Genomic DNA, 27,626 nt, shown 5'->3' with positions numbered 1-27,626 from the left:
TGTATATCATATTTGCATTAAATCTTTCAAAAGGAAGCAACAATGCCGCCTTTTTACCACAAGATTACAGAATTATATATATAGCCTGGTTATATACTGAGTATGTAACAGGTATTATCCTTGAAGAGTACTTGACACTTCATGATAAATTTAGGTTTATTAGAAGATTTGCATTCTTTACCCCTTGCAAAGATTATGAAAAGATCTACCTAAATTTTGAATGAATGAAGTGGTATACAACAAGAGGTAAAACTTGAATGCGGAAGGTATCCAAAGTATGGAAGGTATGTTAAAGTGAAAAACTGTATTAAATATCTCCAATAAGCAGGTAGAATGAAAAAAAAATGGCCTCATTTTACACATTAATAAGCTTACAATACTGTTATTTGATTTTATAGCAAGGATAAACATAATAAAATACCGGTAGATGAATCTGTTTAACTGGTGGTTACTGCAGACCTCAACAGCTCAAGGGTAACTGTTAAAGCAAAAACTGAAGCTCTGCAGAGTCTGTTACAACCGAAACTATTACCCCAGAGCCTGATCTTCAAGAACATAAACCACTTCTCTCTTGTATATTGTTTTTTGCTTACACATAACTAAATAAAAGAAATAAATGAAAACAAAATTAATGACTTTCATCACATCACTTCTTTTTAATAGTGAAGAATGTAAAGTTACTGATTAATTCATAAAACAAACATTCATTTTTTGAATGACACCAGTTAAGACACAAGAACCTTCTGTTCTTTTTAATTCAAGAAACATACTAATAGTTTTTTACAACCATTTCAAATGCTCCAAACTAAATGAACTAGGACGTTGACCTGAGGGCAACAGTTTCAGATACATTTATGTCAATGACATAATGTTAACCTCAATTAATAAACGTAAATCTAAAAGCAACTCATTTACACTTTAACCCTAACCTTGCTAAATTTCTATAATGAACAAAGTCCAATTTGGACAGTACCATAAACTGTTAAAAGATACTGACTGAATAGCAAACAGTGCAGACCATGATCATGATCTACACTGGTTGCAAAGGCAGAATCAATCTTGTTCAGCATGGTAAGAGTTAAGGCGAAACTTTTATTTCTCGAAAACAATAAAATGTGGGTCCTGTGAAAACTTATTACAAACTTATTAACATAATATTATGAATCCTAATAAATTACCCAAAAATATAGTGCAGAAAAGGGAAAACCATTGTAACGCTTTTGAAACAAGAGCTGTCGGAGGACAGCAACGCTCGACTATTCAACAGCCTTGTCAATTGAATGAATACAAAAGTTGAAAAAGGGGCATAATTTTGTAAAATGCAAAGTAGAGGTATTGAACCTCTGTACTGCATGTCATATCATGACAGTGAACAAGTGTGTGAAGTTTCAATCCTTTCCAATTTGTGGATACTGAGATACCAGCTTACATACAAAAACTTAACAAAAAACTGCTAAGTCAAAGGGGCATAATTTTGTAAAAATTCCAAGTAGAGTTATGGGACCTTCACAGTGCATGTTAGATCATGACAGTGAACAAGTGTGTGAAGTTTCAATCCATTCCAATCAGTGGATACTGAGATATCAGATTACATACAAAAATTTAACCAAAAACTGCTCGAAAAAGGGGCATAATTTTGAAAAAAAAAGAGAGTAGAGTTATGGGACTTGCTTAGTGCATGTCAGATCATGATAGTGAACAAGTATGTGAAGTTTCAATCCATTCCCATTAGTAAGTACTGAGATACCAGCTTACATACAAAACCTTAACCAAAAATTTCTAAGTCGAAAAAGGGGCATAATTTTGTAAAAAAGCAAAATAGAGTTATGGAACCTGTGCAATGTAGATCAGTTCATCACAGTGAATAAGTGTGTGAAGTTTCAATCCATTCCCACAAGTGGTTACTGAGTTACCAGCTTACAAACAAAACCTTAACAAAAAATTTCTAAGTCGAAAAAGGGGCATAATTTTGTAAAAAAGCAAAATAGAGTTATGGAACCTGTGCAATGTAAGTCAGTTTGTCACAGTGAATAAGTGTGTGAAGTTTCAATCCATTCCCACAAGTGGTTACTGAGATACCAGCTTACATACAAAACCTTAACCAAAATCGGGACGCGGACACGGACGCGGACGCCGATGCCGACACATGGGCGAGTGCAATAGCTCACTATTCTATGAATAGTCGAGCTAAAAATCAACATTCTTCCTTCTTTTACCAATATGTAACACTTATTTTCATTCTACCATTTTTCAGTGTCATATATTATATACATTCTATGCCAAAGTCAGAGGAAATGAATATTTCACACTAACTATGGGCGAGTAGCTTTAAGTGTATTATAAAGCAATTTGGTTCCTATTTTGTATACAAATATTTAAATGCTGCTTATATTCTAATAAATCTTATATTTGTAATCTAAATAGCCTAAGAAATACATTATTCATACAACAAAATATAAATGTTCAGCTGTTAATACCTCCACCCTCTCCCCGAGGTCATTCAACATTAGACAACTTGTCTATAATTACAAAATTTGTCCTATGTCACCCTTACTTGTTATACACATAATTACCTGTACTATTTCATAAATGAAACATAGCTGAATTTTCGATTTTAAGGCAACAGCACCTGTTATGCTTATCATTTTTGTAGTATGCCATGCTTATGACCATGAGCAAAGCTACATCAATTAATCATGACACAACTGAAGTAAAGATATGCACTTGAAAAGCTCAAGGAGCCTTCATAGATAAGACTTCATCCTTATATACTATACAAACCCTTAAATTTCAAGGGGCTTAAGCTCAGTGTGTTTTCTTAAAGGCTGGTGTTGTATCATTGAAATATGAAGTAAGAATACACATTTTAAACCAGTTGACAAAGTTCAATACACTTGAAAGATTTGTTGGTTTTTTTTTTTTGGTTTTTAAGTCACAATGACACATGTGAGGTTTTGTTTGTTTGTGTTGGGTTTAACGCCATTTTTCAACAGTATTTCAGTCATGTAACGGTGGGCAGTTAACCTAACCAGTGTTCCTGGATTCTGTATAGTGGACGCAACTTGACCCCGATGGTTGACCTTTGCATTATAATACATAATGAGGCACAACCTTTTATTGAAAAGGAGTGTACGTAAAATACGATCTGCACGAGAAAAATGAAATATAAATTTGTGTAAATATAAATTAGTGTATTCGAAAGTTTTAACTGATCAAATGAAAGTATATAGACTTTGATACTGCACTGTTTACAAATTAATTCCATTAAATTAAATACACGGATACCCTAAGCACCCTTGATTTCTACAATGAAATAGTCGTATGAATAATCAGCCTAAGGTCAACCATCGCGGTCAAGTTGCGACTACTATACCAGTACAAAACCTGTTCTCCGCAAGTAACTGCCAACTTCTCCACATGAATGTAGGACGAATGTTTTCAGACATAATTTTGTTTATCAAATCGTCACAGCACATGAACACTGTATATGATGAATAAACCCAGCATTTATTAGTGTGTGTTGTGTGTGTGTGGGGGGGGGGGGGGAGTGGGGGGGTGCTCCACTCCAGATATTGTTTTTCAGAAAATATTGGAATGCCAGCATGTGTTCAAAAATTTACTAGAATTCAACAGACTTCGAAGGATTAAAGGCTGATAAGTCTTCCTCCTCCATGGAGTTGGAAAGCTGACATATGACCATAACAAAATAATTCTTTACATGTGACTTGATCTATAGAAGCAACAGCATTTTGCAGGCTGGCTTAAAGAAGGCCTGCTCTCTGACACATATCATCAGACAACTAGAAGGTGTTTTTGTCATAAAAACATATGTCCCCCACCCATGTATTCTAAGAATGGAAGAGGGGCAGCAGTTCGACCTGTGAAGTCCGGAAAAGATTTTTCTATCTTTAACTCAGCCAGCCATTTTGTGCAGTGTAGCGGAACGTGCCAGCGATATGCACAATTAGGCTTGGTACTGACCACTACTGTGAGATTCATCGATATCTGTCCAGCAGTTTGACCTGTGAAAGCCAGACAAGTTTTCTATTTTTAGCCCTGGTGGCCATTTTGTGCAGCGAGGCGGAACATGCCAGCGATTTGCTCAACTAGGATTGGTACTGATCGCCAGCAGACTGACCTGTGAAAGCCGGACAAGATTTTTTATCTTTAGCTCTGGCAGCCATTTTGTGTAATGAAGTGGAACGTGTCAGCGATATGCACAACTAAGCTTGGTAGTGATCACTCCTGTGAAGTTTCATCAAAATACGGCCAGCAGTTTGACCTGTGAAGCCGGACAAGATTTTTCTATTTTTAGCTCTTGCGGCCATTTTGTGCAGCAAAGCAGAATATACCAGCAATATGCACAATTAGGCTTGGTACTGATTACTCCTGTGAAGTTTCGTCGAAATCTGGCCAGCAGTTTGCCCTATGAAAGCCGGACAAGCTTAATACGGACGGATGGACAGACAGACGGCAAAGACAAAAACAATATGTCTCCCCCATCTATAGGGCCATATATTCCCATATATTCCCTTTGATATACTTGCATTTCACTATAATTGTAGATTTGAGCTGCAGACAAGTTTTTTAATGTGTATAAAGGTAGCCAACTATACATTTGAAGTCTCTAGTTGGCTTGTGGCAGATTACCTGCCCCCGAGTCCTTCCTAGAAATAATGCCTTGCACCGCAAAATATGTTAAAATTAGAATTTCTTTTATTAATAAACATTCCAGCAAAATTCAAGATAAATGATTCTGAAAGTCGATAAATCGAATTCTCAGAGAATTTTAAATGTCAAACTAAATTTGGAGAAGTCTTGATGCTGTCTGTTTTTCTTTAAAACTTGTATTATAGATATCATTTATGTAGTATTGTTAACACAAGTCAGAGGAAGGAATTTTGAATTTAAAATAAACAGTTTTATTTGACCTTCACTTTCTGACTCCTTACTCTTTTGTTTGACCAACTCCTCTCTGAATATGCTAATTGGAATCCAAAATTATTTCTGAGACACTAATCAAGCGATAAACTTCAGCAATTTACAAACAGTAAGATTTGGGGCGACTTACTGTAGGCTTACTTATTTTAGCGGTGTACTAATAACAGCACTTTTAGCGTTATCGCACATGCGCTAATTCATGTCCGCGCATTAATTTGTCCAAGCATTTTCATGTACATTTTCATTTGATGATGTTTTCTTCGAACTTTTGCAAATAAATACTCTTGAGAGTTTGCACTAGTTATACTGCTTGCTAATATTTTAAGGTTCGTATGATATTCCTGTTCATTGTTCATATTATTATTTTAAATATATGGTCATGCAAAATAAAATATTTAAGCTTGTAGTTTGTGTTTTTTTTCTCATTTGATCAAGTTGTTATCGATTTCCGTATCACCTTCGGGCATGTCCGTTATTGCATTCGCTCATTTACGGGAAGGTGTGAAGGTTTGTATAAAGACACAATGCATGTAGGACAAAGGGGATCCAATGATTAAAATGTGTGACAATCTCGTTTTATTTCAGCAATAACAACTAGTATACAGAATATAAAACATGCAGATTATTATAATTAAATACAAGAAGACAATACAGTTATGTAGGCAATATTATACTTTATATACTGTACGTAAACATAAAGCAACATCACAGTTGAAAGTATCATTGAAAACATACAAGTATCATCACGATAAACTATCTTAACGGCGGTTAAGTTTATTTCCGAAAATCTACGTGAATCTCCGAGAGCCTTATCTTGGACAGCGCTAAAATTAGAAATCAGCGGTCTCGCGAATGCGCTAATTCACATCCACGCATTAATTAGATATTTCACCAAAAATTGCGTTTGCGCTAAATTTTTGCCGCGCTAATAAATGAACGCCTACAGTAGTTTTTTTTTACGTTCTGTATAACAGACATCATTTTAGGCAGGATAGTACAGGTTTCCGTTGAGGTTGTTGTAACAGTTACATTTATTGTCATTCTTCAAATAACTCGTACTTCTTATAAAAGCCTCAGTAAAGATATGAGAGCTTTTGGCACTGACCATGTATCGATTTGCAATATCAATGATTAACAATACAGAAAAACTGGTACAAAATTAATCATGCGTACATCAATAAAAACCATGTTCTTCCAATCAAATTAATTAATCAGTCGAGCACTTCGAATAATTACATTGATCAACAATTATTCGCCGACGATTTTTTACCATTTTTTCCCAAACGCGCTGATTAGAATAGGTGTCGTATAACATAAGTGTGCAAAAATTTGATACCAAAATCAAATATCTGTGAACAAAGTAATAAATCTTACAATTCAATCTACCGTGTAAATACCCGATATGTTGTCAAATTGTAAAACCGTTAATGACTGTTTACCTTATATAGGCAGGGTCAATCAATAGTATACGATCATTCAACAAGAAGACTATCACTGTATATTAAAACTTGATTGTCCGTATTTATTGAACATGTTAATACTATCTGGCAATAACCGATTATTAAGTCAATATTGACTGAACTGCAGTCACCTGGCCAGCATGCGTCTTGAAAATCTTTAAATTTGAGGAAATGGCCTAAATCATTTAGAAATAATTTTACATCTAGGTTTATACTGTACCTATATTTATTTAAATTCTTTATCCTAGATGTACATGGTATTAAAGACATTGTGATCTATTCATTTTAAAATGTTTTCATCTGTAATTGAAAGGTCCAAGAATTGAAGCCATTTGTGAAAATAATAATATACTATACTTCCATACAATTCTAATTTTCACTATTCAAAAAATAATTATTTTGAAAAATTATAAGAGTGTTCTATAAACAGGAGTTGGAGTATATATGCCAGGCCACTCCACCGAACCATCAAGTTCTAAGTTCTGAGATTGACTAAACAGAAACAGGCTATAGTTAATTAACGTTCACTCTCCTATAATTGTGTATATCTGATTACATAAAGATTTTAGTTTCCTATTCTTTCTGGATTCCTACCAGCTAATCAAGCATTCATAAAGAAACATCAATAAAATACTTTCCCCGATTCTTGTCTCAACATGTATAAGCAATAATGCTTGTAAAGATATTACCACAGTTTATCTGTTCAAAAACATTACCACTGTCAATTAACCTTATCTGTCTGTCTGATTCAAAACAGAATTTAAGAATTATGTTTTCAAGGCTATTATAAATAACACTTGCTCACATTTTAAAGAAATTAGTCACGAGAAGTACTGTCTAATAAGAAACTGGCAAAACATAAGAACAAACGATGCAAGTTTTAGCCATTTCAATCAAATAAATGCAAAAATAGCTCAAATGTCAGGCCTGTTTTCTTCAGAGATTCTTTGATTAAAACACAGTAGTGCTGGAATAGTAACAGGGTTTTCTTTTCTTAAATACATGCTTTAGAAAATCATCCAGCATAATGTATTCCAAAATGACTACAGTTTTCTAAGTACTATTTTATTTTTTACAAATATGTTTTGAAAATATATGGCCATACTTACTCAAGATAGTAGATTCTGCCCTCATCTGAAACCAGTTTGGCCTCCCATCCTTCTGGTAAAGCAGAGTTAAGACACTTTAGAGTGTTCTTTTCCAGTGCCGACATATTCCTTGCCTTTTGCACACCTGTTTTTCTATTAAATCCTTAAATCTCCCTCATTTTCATTACTTTCTGTATAATGATCCACACTTCATTGCCGACATTTTTCCCAGTTCACAGCTAAATCCAATATAAATCCAGGCACAATTATAAATCACATGACACCTGCTGGAAAGAACCAACAAAGATCATGTTGCACCTCACATTTTTGTTCCACTGGTGAAATTATTTCCTCCGTGTCAGCTACATTTGCCTGCAGTAAAAAACGAGACTTACCAATACATTGTAATTAGACTTAAGTACATAATAATCAAATTAAGTAATGGAAAGCGCCTATATAGATGAATGAGACTTCACAGAGGAGCCGCTGCCACTAATTAAGGCGATGCCATTAGTTCACTCACTAATAACAAACTGCTGTGTCTGCCAGTGCCATCTAGACAATACATAATAATAACCATGTTTCATGTCTACAATTTAAATGATACATTATTCTTAACCTGAAAAATTATCACATTTCCTGACTGTCTACTGCTAAACTGTCTTCTACTTTGTCTTAACCACTTTGATTAATAGTCTGTGTACCAGGCATATTAAATGCAAAATTAATAATTCAGGTATGTCTAACATTCCCTACTGATATGATTATTTAACTCTCAGACAATTTCTTTCTGATCTTTATCCGCCTTTCTTTAATTGCAAGACTTAAATGTCTGTAAAATCTGTCATATATTTGTGAGAACAAGAGATATGAAACAAGTCTTAACCGCACACCTGTGTACATAATACCTATCTACAAATGAGCCGTGCCATGGGAAAACCAACATAATGGCTTTGCGACCAGCATGGATCCAGACCAGCCTGCGCATCCGCGCAGTCTGGTCAGGATCCATGCTGCTCGCAAACAGTTTCTCTAATAGCAATAGGCTTTGAAAGCGAACAGCATGGATCCTGACCAGACTGCGCAGATGCGCAGGCTGGTCTGGATCCATGCTGGTCGCAAAGCCACTATGTTGGTTTTCCCATGGCACGGCTCAAATTATCATTTCTGCCTGTAAGTTGGCTATACAGTTCATATTAAACCTTAACCTGCTAAATTTCTATATGAACTTGTCCATCTTTCAATTTGGACAGTACCATTTACTGTTAAAGGGGTGTTTACCAAAAACATACTGGCTGAATAGCGAACAGTGCAGATCATGATCAGACTGCAGGGATGTGCAGGCTGATCATGATCTACACTGGTCGCAAAGGCAGAATAAATTGTGTTCAGCAGGCTAAGTGTTAATTAACTTTGGTTCAACAGCAGCTTAACCAATTCCTACATCTGAAAAACTAATAGAAGTATATTATTATACATCTTAATGCTTTTTTCATTCTACAGCACTGGGTCCATTTACAGAATCGTCCTCCCTCCTCTTTGAGAAAAAATTCTGTAGATTATAGTGACAATAATGGGAAGTTGATTAAGCAAATTCAAAAAAGTTTAGATACTCTCAGCCCACTACCTACAAACTTTTCAAAATGTGACTCGTATAAAATTTTAATACAACTAATATCAGACATTTAAATTTAAAGCACGTTTTGCACTAACTATATTACTAAAACCCTTCAAATAAAGGTAGGAAAAGATATTATTACATGACTTACAAATCACCAGTCAATAATTTATGCTATAGGACCAGAACAAAATTCAAAACCATATTTTGTTGGGCTAATGACAAAATTAACTGAAAGTCCTTTCTGGTGTCATTTTATAAAACATTTATTGAATGAATTGCCAGTCAATAGTCAAAGCTATTGACTGCCATTCAATAGGTATACAATATAATCTGAAAAGCTCCCCCCATCCCACACTCACACAAAAATACATACAGTTCAGGTAAGCTAAACAGTATTTACAATCAGAACAGGATGAAATGTTCTGAGAAAAAGTTTAAATTACAGAGGCAATCTCAAAAGGTCTTTTGTTTCAATTAGAGAGGATACTGTCAACCAGCCTGACAGTTTTGCCAGTTAATTAAGAAGTTTCCATTCCGAGAGATTGGTTTCCTGCTGGTGCTACTTGCTACAATCAATACAAATTGTTGTTACTTATGCCCTACCAATCTTTTATAATTTTGTTTGTATCGAACACTGTACAAGTTTGATATATCATCTTCTATATATAGCATTACCAATCTAAGAGTTGTCTGCACGTTGTCATAAAACTGACTGATTAGATATGGAGCTTCAGAAGGGGAAATAATCCTTATCTTTTTTTGACTGAAACAAAAATTAAGCATGAATATGTTAATATTGTAACAAACAGTATCTATTTTATTAATAAACTTGAAACAAAGGTAAACCTGCAATGGCTGCATGCCCTTAATTTAATTTTTTGTTGGCTTTAACATCAAACATTTACAGGTCACATGGTGACTTTATGCATGCCCCTTAGAAGATACAGCCAATGCATGTGCAACAAGAGCTGTACGTAAGATAGCACGCTCGACATTTCTCAGTGCTTAACTCTGAATTTGAGCTTTGCCAGTAAAACGGGCATAACTCTGTCAAAATTCAAATCAGAGTTATAAGGATTGTTTCTTCTGGTGTAGTCTTTGATAGTAAATTTTAAACTATTTTAAGTTTCAAGTCAATAGCTTTGAAAGTAACAGAGATATTGGACGTTATATAAAACTTTAACCAAAATTTGTTTCTCCTTGTGTAGACTTTGATAGTAAGTAACTATTTTAAGTTTCCAGTCAATAGCTTTGATAGTAACAGACATATTTGACTTTATCAAAAACTTTAAGCAACGGCGATGGCAGCGGCGATGGCAGCGGCGACACCAGGGCGAGAGCAATAGCTCTACTTTTTCCTCGAGAAGTCGAGCTTAAAATGTGCAGGATTTCACCATGTTATCAGGTTTCTTAAAGTGCAATTAATTTCCTTAGAAAACGTCTACAAATAGTTTGTGCTTTTTATTATTTCAAGAAGTTAAAGAAGCTGGTAATTACTAATTGCTTATGGGAGACCAACCATCAACTGAAAGGATAATATTTCTGGAAATGTTTCAGATTTACCATTATCCTTCTTCTCACAGGTGCAAAAAGGAAACCAATTGGATAAAACCTTAATTAGAAAGTTTCTTTTTCTGAAAATGTCAGAGACATAAATTTTGTTCCTGCTATGGAAAATTTAATAACCTTTCTTCTCTGGCATTTTTGAAGCTTTTCAAGCAATAAAAGTGTAAGAATTTTCCAAGAAAAAGTTCAATTGCACACTGTTCTAAATCTGATAGACTCAGACAAATAGGTATTTTTTGACACTTGTACTGTCTGGGTGAGATATTAAAATGCCTGCCTTGCAATTCAAAGTCCTCTACTGGAAGACGACTAATTATCACCTAATGATCTAATATATAAATATAATAATATTGTAGTACTGGTATGTAATAAAAACAATATGTTCTTAAGAAAAATGTATGAATTTAAATTTAAATCTAAAAATCTGCAGTTGTTAATTTTTTTAAACACCTTTTACTATAAAAATCATTTTAGTTTACCTATCCTTTTTCATAATTGGAATATCATCATATTAAAGGGAAGTAATTTTGAAGAAAAGACAAACATTTTTTTTTCAAATTTGGGTGGCTCCATATGACACATCAGCTTTGGCCTTTCAGCAAATGGGTTCACTGGTGTTGCACATGACACATTAACTCATTATGTAGAATATTTGTATCAAATAATGTTATAATCGCACAGTTATGGACTGGAAACAGACCCTCTTAACACAATATTAACATCTGACCTCCAAGTGTGACCTTGACCTAAGCGGCCTAAAAGTTGTGCATGATCCATTGCCTCATTATTGGGAATATTTGTGCCAAGTAATATTAAAGCTTCTTGATGGATGGTTGAGTTACAGACCGAACAAGCAAAAAAACTGTTGTCCTTTGGCCTCCAAGTGTGACCTTGACCTTTAAGCTAAGGGTCTGGGTATTGCCCATAACATGTCATCTCATTATGAGGAATATTTTTATCTATTGATATTAAAATCTCTTGATGTGTAATAGAGTTATGGAGGGACAGAAAACACAAACCTATAGTCCCTGAAACTGGTTTTCAACAGGTAGAGGATTAGCAGCTTTTAATCTTTCTTTGTCAAAAATGGACTTTAGAAATAGAATTAACTCCTTGAGAGAACAGTTTTTCATTATTTCAACTGAATTATTAACTCTTTTGTTTCAAAGACTTTCTTGATTTTTTGTTACTTTAACAGAAGCTACAAAATGATTGTATTACAGATAGGACATTACCCCTCCCACTAAAATATCAAGTTAAATCAAGTTGGTCAAAACCCTTCCCGCTGAAATATTAAGTTAGACTTAGTTAGACTTAGTTGGACAAAGCCATTCCTGTGATTTGAAACATGCAGAGTAGCAATTCTGGGAGAATTTCTTTCTACCTGTTCAAAATCGCAGGAGGGGTCTTGTCCACTTCAAACTTTTAGCAGGAGGAAAATGTCTGCCTTGGATTTTAATAGGAAGGGTTTATTTAGTTCTACCTGTTCATCAACAACAGCTGACAGCAAATAGATCATATCTGAGGTAACTAGAGCTATCACTGGATTGTTGAATACTCCTGATGTGCATAATGATGTGGGGCATCAGTTTTTCAGTCAAATCCATATAGTAATAACAGAGACAGTGAAATTGTATCAAAACGTTAACCAGAATTTCTAAGTACAAAAAGAACATAATTAATGGAATGACTGGTAATGGTGTGGAACAATAATTTTAAGTAAACTGGGGGCATAATACATGAAATATTTGGATGTGAGTTATGGACCTTCTGTCCTATGATGTGTAGAAATAATTATTTTAGTTTAAATCAAATTCATAATGGTAATTACAAAGATAGAGTGAATCTGCACCAACACTTTAACCTGGTTTTGATTTTCTGTTTGCTTACAAGATTCACCAAGAAATTGTTCATACTCTAAATAAATGTGTATTAAACAAGAGCACCGCCTTGCGGGTGCTGACGCTCATCTGATTTTTTTTGTGTGATAGAAATATTGTCCTACCCGTGATTTTCTAAGTCTAAAAAGGGCCATCATTCTTGCAAAAAGCAGGATAGAGTTATGTTTTTTGATGTACAGTGTCCACTTATGATGGTGAAAAACTGTTGAAAGTTTTAAAGCAAAAGCTTTGATAGTTTATGAGAAAAGTTGACTTAAACATAATACTCAACCAAGAAAATGATTTTCTAAGTCCAAAAGGGGCAATAATTATTGCAAAAATCAGGATGGAGTTACGCTGCTTGCTGTACAGGGTCAGCTTATGATGGTGAACAAGTGTTGCAAGTTTCAAAGCAATAGCTTTGATAGTTTAAGAGAAAAAGTTGACCTAAACATAAAACTTAACCAAGAAATCTGATATTTTCTAAGTCCAAAAGGGCCATAAATCTTGCAAAAAGCAGGATGGAGTTATGTTTCTTGCTGTACAGGGTCAACTATGATGGTGAACAAGTGCTGCAAGTTTTAAAGCAATAGCTTTGATAGTTAGGATAAAAGCTGACCTAAACATAAAACTTAACCAAGAAAACTGATTTTCTAAGTCCAAAGGGCAATAAATCTTGCAAAAAGCAAGATGGATTATGTTTCTTGCTGTACAGGGTCAGCTTATGATGGTGAACAAGTATTCCAAGTTTCAAAGCAATAGCTTTGACAGTTTGGGAGAAAGTTGACCTAAACATAAACTTAACCAAGAAATCTGATATTTCTAAGTACAAAAGGGCCATAATCTTGCAAAAAGCAAGATGAGTTATGTTTCTTGCTATACAGGGTCAGCTTATGATGGTGAACAAGTATCAAGTTTCAAAGCAATAGCTTGATAGTTTAGGAGAAAAGCTGACCTAAACATAAAACTTAACCAGGCAACGCCGACGCAGACGCCGACGCCGACAACCGCTCAAGTGATGACAATAACTCATCATTTTTTTTCAAAAAATCAGATGAGCTAAAAAGCAAATTACCAAAAAAAAATCCCAAAAGGGGTAAAGGCTTTTTGTAAGTGGGGAACATTTATTATGGGATTTATGGTATGCTGTATCAAACCTTCAAACAACGATTTTAAAACACGTACAGGCAATGCACAAGGAATGAAAATAAAATTTAGTTTCCAAGTTAAAACAATAAACAATCAAAATATTTGATCTGGTAAGCATTCTTTATCCTAAGCTAAAGCATTTTTTGATAGATAAAAGACACATAAATCACTGACACACTATCCAAGATACTCAAACAACAACTTATCTATAAAATAAATGAGCCGTGCCATGAGAAAACCAACATAGTGGGTTTGCGACCAGCATGGATCCAGACCAGCCTGCGCATCCGCGCAGTCTGGTCAGGATCAATGCTGTTCGCTAACAGTTTCTCTAATTCCAATAGGCTTTGAAAGCGAACAGCATGGAGCCTGACCAGACTGCGCGGATGCGCAGGCTGGTCTGGATCCATGCTGGTCGCAAACCCACTATGTTGGTTTTCACATGGCGCGGCTCAAATAGGTTGTTTACGACCTTCTTGAGAGTTTAAACTTTTAACAGTTTGGAATACTTCAGGAGAGAAAAATAAATTATTTACAAAGAAAATATTGGCAGTACATTGTCAATTTTATTGCACTTGTGTTTTTGTAAAGGTAGTCAAAATTTAGAACTGGACTTTTTGATGGTCTAAACTCAAACTTAGAGTAACATGTTTCCAGTAAAAACAAATTAAAATTTTCTCAACATGTTGAGAAAGCCAAAGGTTATTGCAATTTAATCTCTGAATTTGCTTAATTAAAAGCTTATAAATATACATGATGTCAAACAGAAGTTGCTATTATCTGAGAGGTTTTCTCTTATTTTGACATGTTTTATCGAATGATCGAACTGAAGTAGCTTTCCCCATTTTCCAAAGATATGCTAAAGGAATTCCTGCAATTAACGATGGAAAACAACAACAAAACTGTCAAAATATATTAATAAGGATCTGTATTTTGAAAGGTGACCTGGGCTGTAGTAACCTTTACTAAAGTTTAAGTTATGTATTTATACCACTGTTTTTTTTCTTTTTGATAGTTTGACATTTCATTAACAAAAGCTAAATATACTCACAGAATGACTTAAGAATGACTAGTTCCCTTGTTACTTCAGCTGTCATAACAAATGTGAAAAGCAGCCCTGATTATCTTTGATAACAGATTTTTTTTCTATGATCACAATCTAACAAAAATATCATTGTGAATTAAAATGGGAAAGCCTAGATAATCTATGAGTAAACTTCATATGCTTGTTTATTTAGACCCATTCATTTAATGAAAGCATCATGATGTTGTAATAAATACAGGATCTTGATTTTTTTAATAAAGCCGTATCATTTGATACAACTGTCAGGTTACTTTCCATTCTATGAGACATGCTTTACAGCATGCAATGTATTAGTGGTCAATGTCAACCACTCTGGTCTGACTGACTGACTCCAGAAGCACAATTTCATAGGCTGAATAACATTCCTATATATACAGGTACTTTTTCATCAAAATTTCCACCCTAGAAACAGTCAAAGAACTTTGATGACTATAGGTCAAATACTTTTGAGATATGCACAACACAAATTTCGATGGACATTTTTAATGGCCAGACAGACATACAGACAAAGGCAAATCTATGTGCCACCCATCCCCTACAAAAACTTTGGGTGACAAAAAATGAAACTGAATTAAAATTTATACATTGGCTTGTTTTAGACACATTTTGCAATATCTGAAGTTTAATAGTAAGTTTACACAACTAGCAAAAACAAGAAGAAGGCCATGATGGCCCTAGATCACTCATCTGGCATTCACTGCTGGACTGAATAAATCTGGAAAAAGGAACAATACTTTAAACTTATTTTAAAATCAGGCTAGCAGTTTCTGCAGAGAAGCATTTTCAAACTTTTCCAAATAGTGAAAACTAGCCCCGCTCCCTGTCAGGCATATTTCTTAACAAAACAAAATAGTCTGAAGGAAGTTAGAGAAGGGCGACACAAGGAACATTGCTGTGAAAATATTTTGAAAATGAGCCAGCAGTTTCTGAGTAAAATATTTTCAAAGTTTTTCACAAAGCCATATAGGGAAAACTAGCTGCATATTCTGGTGGCCATTTTTCTCTCAATAAATCTCCCTGATGAAGACTATTGAATAGTCAATATAAAATTATTGAAACCTGACCCGTCTTGTCTGTGTGTTCCACTTACCTTATTCTTTGTATATATCAGTTCTCTCAATAAAATACAATGATTTGAAGGAATTTGGTAGAGGGACACCCAAAGAACATTTCTGTGAAAATTATTTTAATATCAGGCCAGCAGTTTCTGAGTAAAAGATGTTTGAAATTTTTCAGTTTTGTTACCAAGCAACAAGAATTCTGCAGGGCTTAGATTTTAAGGAATCTGAAAGGGGACCACACAAAGAACATTCCTGTGTAGTTTGGTTGAAACTGGCATAGTGTTTTAGGAAAAGATGTTTTTTAACGAAATTATTGACGATGACCAATACCAATACAAATTTTATTTAAAGTCAGTTCATATATAAACAGAAAACATTAACTATGTATAGCTGTTTACTGACATGATGGAAATCAAATAATCCTACAGGCTCACCATGAGCACTGTCTGCTCAGGTAAAGGTAAGCTTTATTCAACGTCGCATAATATTAATCCAACATACAACATGAGCTACAAAGATCTTGTGTGACAAAATAAGTATCCAGGAACAGATACTTGCCTACAGTGCTTAGTAATTTTTTACCTCCTGGTACAACCCTTTAATTGCCGAGTGACAAGCAAGGGAGCTACCAGTACCATTTTTCACGTCTTTGGTATGATGCGGCCGGGGATCAATACCCAGACCTCCCACACTCAAAGCGGACACTCTACCGCTAGGCTACTGAGGCGGTGTAAGCTAAAATAGTTAATCTGGTGCCCCTCTGATACAGTACATGTAAGCACAGGGGTCCGACACATGTGGGTGGCCTTAATATGGCATAACAAATAGTCCCAAGCCACTGGGGGAAAAAAACATGGAACTATTTGTTATGCCATATTAAGGTCACCCACACATGTCGTACCCCTGTGGTTATTTACACTGTTAAAAACAAGCCAAAGCTGCTTTTACTTATGTAATGCTGTTCTTACTGTTATGTCTTATAAATTGTCTTTTATGGTACATTATATTTATAAAACAACCACTATTCACATGTGTACATTCTAGAATGAATGAATTTTAGTGAGTAATCATATGCAACACACCCTATCAATATGTTTGAATTAAATCAAGGTTGAAAATATCTTTGAGAAACATAATCGAAAGCTATGACACAGTACAAATTTATCTACTGGGTCTGAACAGGTGCAAATCATTTCACCAGTGTTCAAAACAAAGGTGTGAACTTTTCTTTTAGAGAATAAACAAGAGTTCTGCTAAATATGTCAGCTAGTAATAAAGTAAATAATTCTTACTGCAAATAAAAGAAGACCTGTATAAATTCGTCACATGCTTAGGCGTTTCATTCATAATAAAACTCGAAAAAGTTTTGTCAACATTACCCCACTTCTTGACAGTTCTCTACACATGTTTTTGACGTATCGATCACGTGATACACAAAATCAAAATGGAGACGAAGGGACAAGTGCTCCACTAATTAGATGAAAATTTAGTGATTTTCTGTAATTTTAACGATATACTTAGATGTAAAATTTAAATAAAGGCACAATTTAACTAAGTCAGCAACATAAGTAGTATTTTTATTTCTAAGAGACATATTGATAAAACTCGCCAAGCCTGTCAAGTTATTTACAAATTACACATCAGTTTTCTTGTGAGTCACAGCCTAGTGTATGAGAATGTCTGATCAGTCGGGGGATATGTACAATGTACCTTTAACAAGTGATAGTGATGCAGGTATAAGTAATATTCATAAAGTTTTGTTTTGTAATTTAGTGCACCGTTTTTCTTGATCTGGATGTCCATCAGTCCAGGCCTAGTCCAAAATATGAGCCTCTCGGGCTATCCCGTATGAATAGTGAAATAGGCCGCAGGTGACTATTCATACGGCAGTTTTGTATTACGTTGTACTGAAGTCATTCAACTAATGTATTTACAACGTGACCATACAAATAGCCACTTCCGCCCAAATAATGGAAGTGGCTACCTAGGGTCCCAGACCCTGAGCCTAGAGGTCTGGTAATAAGATTTATTTAAAGTTGACAAGATAGCAAACAAGTATAACATAAGCTCATGTGAGCTTTTGAACCGACTACAGTCAATATTTGTATACTAGTCAAAATAATTCGACGTTCAGATTGTTTTATATTTGTGACGGGCAATCTATTAACGTCAAAACTTTGAAGGACCAAAATAACGGAAGTTCAATCACAGTACACAGTCATGTAAAGTTATTGGTTTTATATGGTGTGTAAACATATGGTAAACGTTGAGCGTATACAGTACATACAAAGGTTTAAATCACCAGAAAATTCGTAATTTTGGATATTATTTGATAATTTTAACATAGATTAATGAGGAATTGGATCCCCTTTCGATACATGTAAGTAATATTTTAATTTATGGCCAATTTATGAAATAATAGACATTTAAACCTATAGCATCTAAAGTGTCGGCAGTGATGAAAATGTCATCGGAAGTTGCTTCAACTATTTTGGACATTATAGTGGCCCCATTATAGTGTTTGACGCAAGTGGGGATATTGCCCATATGAATAAAAAAATATCTCAATATTTCCTAGGATCGCGTCATATTAGTTGGACTAATATATATACATGTATGTATTTTTTATGTACTGTGTTACAAGTGTATTAAGTAATTGCAGGTAAAAGTTATGATTAGTTGTCATAAAGTTGCCATTATCACATTTTTTATTCATAATTAGCTCTTACTCGGGGTTTGATGCATATTGAAATTTAATATGAAATGTCAACAGCGATTTCCGGTAGTGACCGTTGTTTACTTACTCAAGCAGTAAAGCAAAGTCAACAATTCATCATCACAATCCATGTGTAAAATACTAAAGAAAACAATTTATTATTTCAGTTCATCAGTCCCAAGAAAAAGAAGAATTTGTTAGCTAGTTTTTTTATCTGGACTGTAAATGAAAATTCTTCCAAATGCTTGGACGAAGAAGGACTTCAAACAGTTAATTAAACTGTACAATCTAACATATATGCTATCATTTAAATTTATAACAATATTTTATCATTTTAGGTGACCTTTCCTTGAGAGGGAATACATTCACAAACCCAACAGATCCCCAGAATAATATGATCACTTCGAGCAGTAAGTAGTTAATTTACATGCAGACATTGATTGTAGTTTGTTACACTTAGCAGTAAATAGTTATTTACAAACAGTAAATAATCAGTAGTTAATTACAAGCAGTAAATAGTTATTTACAAACAGTAAATAATCAGTAGTTAATTATAAGCAGTAAATAGTTAATTACATGCAGTATGTAGTTAATTACACATTCTACTGAATAATACAGGACCATAGTATCAATTTTGTTTCAAGAAATAGAATTGTATTGAATTTAAAAAAGCATTTTCTTCTTATATATTTTATTTAATTATAATGTAAAAAATTCCTTCTGTTTTATAAAGCATCATGCAGTAGAATTCCTGGAAGCTTTTCAGCATGTTTTGCAGACTATGTTAATTTATGAATTATTATTATGATATGACTGTTTTGCAAATATGTACTGGTCCAGCAATATGGTAAAGTTTCTCCTATTACAAATACATGAATACTTGCAGGTGTTGACTCAGATCTAAATGGAGATGAAGAAGAAGAAAAACAGAGATTGATCACACAGGTGTTAGAACTACAAAACACACTTGATGGTGAGTTGTGAATCAGTCAAATTTAGCTTTGATTAGTCAGTAGAAGAAATGCCTAATTGTTGGTCAAGATAATAATCAGCTATGACTAGATTGTGTCCATATTAAGTTAAAAAAACACTAAGCTTCAGGTATAGTCAATGAGATAGTACAAGAACTTTGTTAATTTTAAGCACAGTGCCCACGTTTGCTTCCTTTTAACAAATACGTCAGATATTTGCTTATTGTCATCATTTAACCTTTAGCATGCTAGATAAATTGTCGTCTGCTGGAAATGTCGTCTGCTAAAATTGTAAAGTTCATTCAATTTGCTCCAAAATTCGAAGAAATATTGTCAGAGTAGCAAACAGCTTGGAACCTGATCAGACGCCGATTTAATCGGCGTCTGATCTGGTTCCAAGCTGTTTGCAAAGGCTGTTAAATTCGCCTGCAGCAGGCTAAGGGTTAAAATGCATTTTGTAGATCTGTCTAGCCGAGTGGACACAGTGAAAGAGGAGAATCTAAAACTGAAGTCAGAAAATCAAGTACTTGGCCAGTATATAGAGAACTTAATGGCTGCAAGCAGTGTGTTCCAATCTACTTCACCAAAATCTAAAAAGAAGTAAGATTCTGGTTTCTTGTTATAATAATAATTATAAATATTCTTGGATAATTTTTTACGAAAAAGTTTTACATGCTGATATAGCATGATTATGCCTATATTAGACTACAACAATGTGATTCACTAAATCTACAACAGTGTTTATAGCTCAACTATGCGAAATATATGGAGAGCTACAATACTTGTCCTTGTTTATACTTCGGTTAAAGTTTTGATGCACTTTCACTTTATCTCTGTTATTACTGAATAGATTTTCTCCAAACTTAGAATATTTGTTTCTCATCATCACCCACATCATATGACCTAATAAGGATACTTCTACACCATTATTCCTTGAGTACAATGCTCAATAGCTTTTAAGGTCATTCTATGTCCATCTTTTGTCATCCACAGTTTCTTAAGTCATTTTTAGGCCAACACAGGAATGTTCCTAATGGGTGATCCCCTTTCAGATTCTTTCAAATATAGGTCATCCATTCAGAATTCTGGTTGCCATGACAACTTGAAGGAATAACTTTAAAAACTTCCCCTCAGAAGTTGCCGATTTTGAAATAATTTCACAGTGGTCTTGGGGAGACCTTGTTCCAGATTCTGTCAAACCAAATTTTTCGGCGAACGCTGTCTTAAGAACAGATTCGTGACCCATGCCACTTGACTTAAGTTTGCAAATCAGATTACTTGATAACACATTATAGATAATTTATCAAAATGAAAGATTTATGCAACACTGCCTGATTGGACGAGAGTGTCTATTTTGTTCACTCTGCTGATTGTGCAACACGAGTGAAATGTTAGACTAAGCGTTTATCCTTAATGATGCTGTTTACAGTCTTAAAGCTGTGTTTCGCTCAGTATATTTAGCAAGAATATTGATATATCTAAAATGACAAGTAAATAACTAAATTTAACAAGTATAATAAAAACCTGTTCAAATACCAACAGATATCAATTTACAGAGAGAGCTGAATACGGTCTGCGTAGCACATGAATAAGTGTTTGATTAGCAGATCGATTAAAGTCTTCTAGGTAGAGAAGTGTCTTCCAGACCACTGCTGTAATTATTCGTCGTAGAAAAAATGAAACAAAGTTGCACCCCTACGAAACCTTTGTGAAAAAGTTAAAGAGAACCATTTAAATTATTAAAGTGTTGTGTTATGTTTTGCTATTTGCAGAATGTTAGATAGATGATTATAGAATAACACAAATGATATGAAAACCTCATAAACTTCTTAAACCCCTGGCCCAGGTTTAACATAATTTCACACCACTGTTCCTAAACTTTAGTAAAGTGACTGTCTACCTAATTCCTTCAAATCATTCTGTTTTGTTAAAAACAGGGTTTGCAGGAGGCAGAGCTAAATTTCCATGTATGACAATATTATGGAAAATTTTAAATTTCTTCTCTTCTGAAACTGCTTTTCTGATCATAAATAATTTCACAATATTTTTTAAGTAGGCTTCTACCAAATTCCTTCAAGTCAAAAATAATTTTACAGATATTTTCCTTGTGTGACCATCCACCAGAATTGTTTAAACAAGCTGTGAAAATCAGGTGAGCAATCCAGGGTGATCATGGCCCTCTTGTTTGGTATAAATTTCAGTATGTAGTTTTGATTCACTTTCACTCTATCTCTGTTATATCAGAATGGAATCGATTCAAACTTAAAATGGTTGTCAGATATTATCACTCGCGTCATATGATTCAAGGTCCATAATTCGGGCTCAAATATTTCATGAATTATGCCTCCTTATTACTTTGAATTTCATGTTGTTGTTTTTTTAGATCTCTCATGCTTTCTTAGTAACTAAATGAATTTGGTTAAAACTTGATATAGTTGTTCCACATAATCACCCACATCATATTACACAAGGTGCATTACTCTGGTGGAAATATTCTACAAGTTAAATCCTTTTGCCTAGACATTTTAATCAATATTTTGATGCACAGTCACTCTTTCTCTGTTGATACTAAATGGATTTGACTCAAACTGTTGTCCAACATCATTGTCCTTATGGGAGGAGGTATTAAATTACGCTGTTGGTAGCTAGTTTCAACAGATATGCCCTGTTTCACTATCAAGCATAGTTGAGTCCACTATCTGAATACAGTCAAACTTGTGCTAGCGACCACCCGTGAATAGAGACCACCTGTCGACAACGACCGGTCTCTGGTTCCCCCCGTAGAAAAATGCTCATAAAATGGCCGTGAATAGCGACTACCTGGCGACCGCGACCAGCGACCAACCTAATTCATTCCCAAGGGTCATATTTGCCCCCCCAATAACGGCCAAGCTAGACTGTTCCTTCATGAAAATATTTGAAATCCGCCGAATTTTCACGACTTTTGCATTATAGCAAACATAATAATTACTGCTTGATTGAAAATTTTCAAGTTTGCACCGGCCGAATTAATACATAGAATCAAAGAAGTATAAAATACACAGAATGGCAACTGGCTGTAATCTCGCGTGATCTCGTGTCAGAGCGTGAATCGGCGTTATCTTAGTAAAAACAAACATCGGCGAGCATGGAGTTACAATTTGTACCTTTAAAACTACAGTTAAAATACATGTTAGCTTCTAAAACAACATTAGTTTAATGTGAAATAGACTTAAGACACAAAGTACATGTTTCTTATCATCAAAATGAAGCGTGGTCATACGGTGATAATTAATTTACCGATGAATAATTGCTTTCACATACAAAATGGCGCGTGGAGAAAGCGTCACTTCCGGTAAACGCGATCCCATTCAGTAGTCACGGGATGTTGGCGAGATTTGCTCTATATGCCTTTCAAGTTGCCGATCTATTTATTTTTATAGCTCTTTGATAGAATATTAAGAAAGCAAGAAGCTGTAAAAATGCTTTTTATCAGCATGATAATGGCTAACTGAGAAGTGACCCTTCCCCCCAAATAAAGACCACCTGTGAACAAAGACCACTTTTGCTTGTTCCGAAGAGTGGTCTTTGTTCACAGGTTTGACTGTAGTTGAGTCCACTGTCTCCTTTTAAAGCTCTCTTATGTTATTTCTGGTCAGCCATATAAGCTTTGTAGGTAGAGCACACAATTGAAAGTTTGATTTCATGTCATAGCATAGGTACAAAAACTGTATGACTGAAATCATTAGTCCTTAATGTCCAATTCATGTAGGGAAGAAGTCTGTTACTTTTGAGAAAACCAGTCAGTGCTGATGCAGAATTCAGGAACATTGGTTGGGTTTCATTTGTAATTTACTGAAATACTAGTGAAAAATGGTTTTAAACCTCACAAAACAATTACATAAAAAACCCGAAAGGTATGAAATCACAATGCTAATTAAGTTTTCTTTCCATTTCTCAACATGTTTTTCTGCATGTTGGATCTTTTTATACGCCTTACATCATAATGTTTAAAAATATATAATGTTTTTTTTTTTTTCAGGTCTAGCAAGAAAAAGGAAAAATGAGTGGAAAACCTATTTGGACACGGACCAAGTGCAATATACATTTTTTTTGTTCAGGAACACCTAATTCATGTTGTCTTTACCTTAAAGCTTGGTTGATTTATGTTTAACTTGCCAGATCTGAAACATACACTCATGGACTTCAAAAAATGCCTTTTGCATACTATATGGCAATTGTTTCTACTTGCAAGTTGTATGCAAATATTTATGTACTCCTTTTATTAGCCAGGTTTCTGTTCAGGCTACTATTTCATGTTGTGAGTGCAAATGGAAATTCATAAAAAACAACTTTAAGCGATGCTTACTAATATGCTGTAAAAAATCTAAATGTATGGAAAATCTTTCTAAAAAAAATATCAATTGTATGCATCAGGTGTTTTTCAATATCTGTCAGTATACATTTGTGGAGCTTCTTTTCATTTAGGTACAAGTCATTATATTACTGTACTAGTTTTATGTTTATTAAAGTGAAACAACTGATCCCAGACCTAAAAAGGATTATGTGATCTGAATACAAATTGTGTTACAATGCGACAGAAAGCACGACTTCAAGTTTCAAGCAGGAAATTTTATTCATGCTTTATGTACTGCTCTGAAAAGATACTATATATTTAGATCTGAAAGTAATATGTGGTTTCAGACATTACTTAGAATTGATTTGTGGTGTAGTAGTTTACATTTTGATGTGAAATATATGGGCATGTTTTAAGTGTGTGGAAACCACATACTAAAACACAGCCATGTATTTCATACCCATATGGAAATCACTAGAGATTTTTATCTTATATTTACAGTATGTTTACTTCTTCTTTCACATGGTCTTAATTGATTTAAGTGTTACTTACTTCTGCAGTTACAGATTTTTGAAACAACATTCTTTTGTCAGTGAACTCTTGAATTTGACCAGTGACAAAGCTTAATTCGAAGACTGATCTCTCAAGCTTTTTCTTGCTTTGGACCAAGGGAAAACTGTGATGTACTTATTGGATGATATAAGAGATATGAATTTCTGAAAAGATTTTGAATTCTGAATATGACAGAATTAAGATGATAAATTTGTTTGTAAAAATCATTTAGAAATATACTGTCAGCCGTGGCATGTATAAGAACACTTATGGAAAACAAAAATGAAAGATAGTATGTATTAATGTGATGTTTAGATCTAAAATGAACAAATCATTTTTTAGCTTGACTTTTCGAAGAAAATGTAGAGCTATTGCACTCGTGTCCGCGTCCGCGTCACCATTGGTTAAAGTTTTTGATAAAGTCAAATATCTCTGTCATTACTATCAAAGCTATTGACTTGAAACTTAAACTAGATATTTAATATCAGAGTCTACACCAGAGGAAACAATCTCCATAACTCTGATTTGAATTTTGACAGAATTATGCCCCTTTTTAACTTAGAATTTTTGGTTAAACTTTTTGATAAAGTCAAATATCTCTGTTACTGTAAAAGCTATTGACTTGAAACTTTAAATACTTTTTTACCATCAAAATCTACACAAGAAGAAAGAATCCCCACAACTCTGATTGAATTTTGACAGAAATATGCCCCTTTTTAACTTAGAATTTTTTGTTAAAATTTTTGATAATGTCAAATATCTCTGTTACTATCAAAGCTTTTGACTTGAAACTTAAAATACTTATTTACCATCAAAGTCTACACCAGGAGAAACAATACCCATAACTCTGGTTTGAATTTTGACAGAATTATGCCCCTTTTTAACTTCGAATTTTTTGTTAAAATTTTTGGTAAATTCAAATATCTCTGTTACTATTAAAGCTTTTGACTTGAAACTCAAAATAGTTATTTACTGTCAAAGTCTACACCAGGAGACACAATTCCCATAACTCTGATTTGAATTTTGACAGAATTATGCCCCTTTTTAACTTAGAATTTTTAAAAAAAAAATTTGATAAAGTCAAATATCTTTGTTACTATTCAAGCTTTTGACTTGAAACTCGAAATAGTTATTTTCTATCAAAGTCCATACCAGGAGACACAATTCCCATAACTCTGATTTGAATTTTGACAGAATTATGTCCCTTTTTAACTTGGAATTTTTTTACTGGCAAAGCTCTAATTCAGAGTCAAGCACTGAGAAAAGTCGAGCGCGCTGTCTTACGGACAGCACTTGTTAAGAGATAAATTTTGTTTACAAGTTGTGTATTAAAAATATATATCTTTTATTCTGTGTATCTTGGTTGTATGTTTTGTTTCATTTACACTTGTCACATTTTTGTATTAGTATTTTATAGTTATATTATTTAATCTAAACTGGTATGTGAAGTAAATATGTACAGGATACAAAAGCTTTTCCATGAATGTATTGCTCCATCTTTTACAATATTTTTCTGCTTTTTTGGACAAACTTTGTAAAGTGAAATAAAAGTTTAAAAATGTCATGAAGTGGTTTTCTTTCTTGCGAGTCGCAGCAAGAAAAGTAAGGCAAGATTACAAATATTTGCATGCCGACCTGTTTAGCTAAATAGGTGGAACACAAGAATTCCTATCGAGAGGCCATTGATTTGAATCCCTAGTGAGACATTTGTTATCCACAAAGATTTATGCCAGACAATGCATCAAAATTTGTACTCCCTCCACCTGTAATACATCAGAGGAAGATGCTGGCCATTTATTACAGGTTAATACTGGTATGAAATTCAGGAACATCTGTAAAATTGTATTAACTGATAAACCAACAAAAAATGACTTTCCTCCATTGTTGCAAGGGTCTTCCATGACTGGTAGGGTAAGGGTGCCAACTTCAAATCACATGCCCCTCTCCAACGTGGGTTCCAGCCTCCTTTGGGTCAAAGAATTCTTCATCTGAGGAAGCCATTCATCTGGCTTACAGAAGGCTGGTGGTTCTCCCTCCACCATCAAAAGCTGAGAAATCTAGTAATTGTGTTGGTGTGGTGTTGAACCAACCAAACAAAAAACATTGGTTGAAAGTCGTTTGCTTGGCTGCTGGTTTGTTATATCGTGCTAGAAGAACTTTTTGGGTTTTCACATTATTAAAAGCTTTATGAAGCACCGAGCCAAATGTAGTACAATGTGTTTGACCCAGTGTTTTATAAAACTTATTAATATCAACAAGGTTCCTCCTGAACTACAAATTACATGGTAATGAGTTAGTGGTTATGTATCCAGTTTACCATAATTTGCACATTGTTCTCTACCCTAAGAATACAATGATTTATTATATATCTATATAGATTCTGTAAAAAAGTCTGCTTGTATTTCACTTTTAAATATGAACAGGCAGAAAAAAAATTCCATATTGTACCTTTTGAATTCCGTATTGTATGCTGCCGGACTACTTTTATTAATGTGCAAGACCCGACACAGTTCTATAAATAGCACACATAAAAACTTCACTTAGATCCATTTTAATATTGATAAACATTGAATATTTCGTTCAATAACAAAACAAACAAAAAGGTAGAGGTGTATAATAAAAGGATCATTATAACAGTAGCTAGATCTGGGATTTTGTATTCGGCTCTCGTGGATTTTGCAAGGTGGGATCACACTCGGCGCTTGCACGCCTTGTGAGATCCAATCTGGCAAAAATCCACTCGAGCCAATACAGCATCCCGGATCGAGCTACTGTTATAACAACTATTCTATCAACCATCGACAGTGGAGTATCTCAGTAAGCAGTTCAAGTACAGAGCATGTTCTTCCTAGCAGGTTATGTGGATTCATGTAGTGAAGACGTCAGTCACTTGCAGAAAATTTGTACTGGTACAGAATACAGATTAGGAAAGGTTGCTGTACAACAACTGAAATACTGTTAAAAAGGATGTTGAACCCAATCAAACGCCTTTTGTTCTACAACAGCCAAGCAATGGGGAAAAAGTTGATATTAGAATTCCAGTTGGTGCTCATTTATCGGCAACTCTTTTTATAGTCAAAGCAAACTACAGCTGCTTTTGTGTAAAGCGCATGTCTCCCACAACTGCCTAATCATCTAGACTGGCATTTTTTTCCCATTATGTATCCGAGTCAACCATGCACCAAGACCTGTATCACTGGA

At 34.3% G+C, this 27,626-nt stretch overlaps 2 protein-coding genes across 13 annotated transcripts in view; one reads left to right on the top strand and one right to left on the bottom strand.

Moving 5' to 3' along the window:
- LOC123557003 (uncharacterized) overlaps positions 1 to 17,273 on the bottom strand; it is a 99,852-nt gene extending 82,579 nt beyond the window's left edge. For all 11 annotated transcript variants that reach the window (XM_053543298.1, XM_053543305.1, XM_053543302.1 and 8 more), the window contains exons 1-2: positions 17,143 to 17,273; positions 7,511 to 7,861 (exon numbers count right to left, since the gene is read on the bottom strand). In XM_053543298.1, the coding sequence (XP_053399273.1) occupies positions 7,511 to 7,614 (104 nt within the window). In that variant the 5' untranslated portion in view covers positions 7,615 to 7,861; positions 17,143 to 17,273. The remainder of the gene's footprint in view (positions 1 to 7,510; positions 7,862 to 17,142) is intronic.
- Positions 17,274 to 17,289: 16 nt separating this feature from the next.
- LOC123557002 (short coiled-coil protein B-like) lies at positions 17,290 to 25,987 on the top strand. 2 transcript variants are annotated; one of them, XM_045348168.2, is made up of 6 exons: positions 17,290 to 17,584; positions 18,905 to 18,976; positions 19,453 to 19,539; positions 19,999 to 20,137; positions 21,634 to 21,689; positions 23,559 to 25,987. In XM_045348168.2, the coding sequence occupies exons 1-5, from the start codon at positions 17,521 to 17,523 to the stop codon at positions 21,680 to 21,682; spliced, it is 411 nt and encodes a 136-aa protein (XP_045204103.1). In that variant the 5' UTR covers positions 17,290 to 17,520; the 3' UTR covers positions 21,683 to 21,689; positions 23,559 to 25,987. The 2 variants fall into 2 exon arrangements, with proteins under 2 accessions (XP_045204103.1, XP_045204104.1); XM_045348169.2 differs by lacking the exon at positions 21,634 to 21,689 and having other exon boundaries at positions 17,295 to 17,584.
- The last annotated feature ends 1,639 nt before the right edge of the window (positions 25,988 to 27,626 follow it).

This window comes from Mercenaria mercenaria, chromosome 5 (assembly GCF_021730395.1).
Source record: "Mercenaria mercenaria strain notata chromosome 5, MADL_Memer_1, whole genome shotgun sequence".
Lineage (NCBI taxonomy): Eukaryota > Metazoa > Mollusca > Bivalvia > Venerida > Veneridae > Mercenaria > Mercenaria mercenaria.
This window is presented reverse-complemented; position numbering and strand designations above follow the sequence as displayed.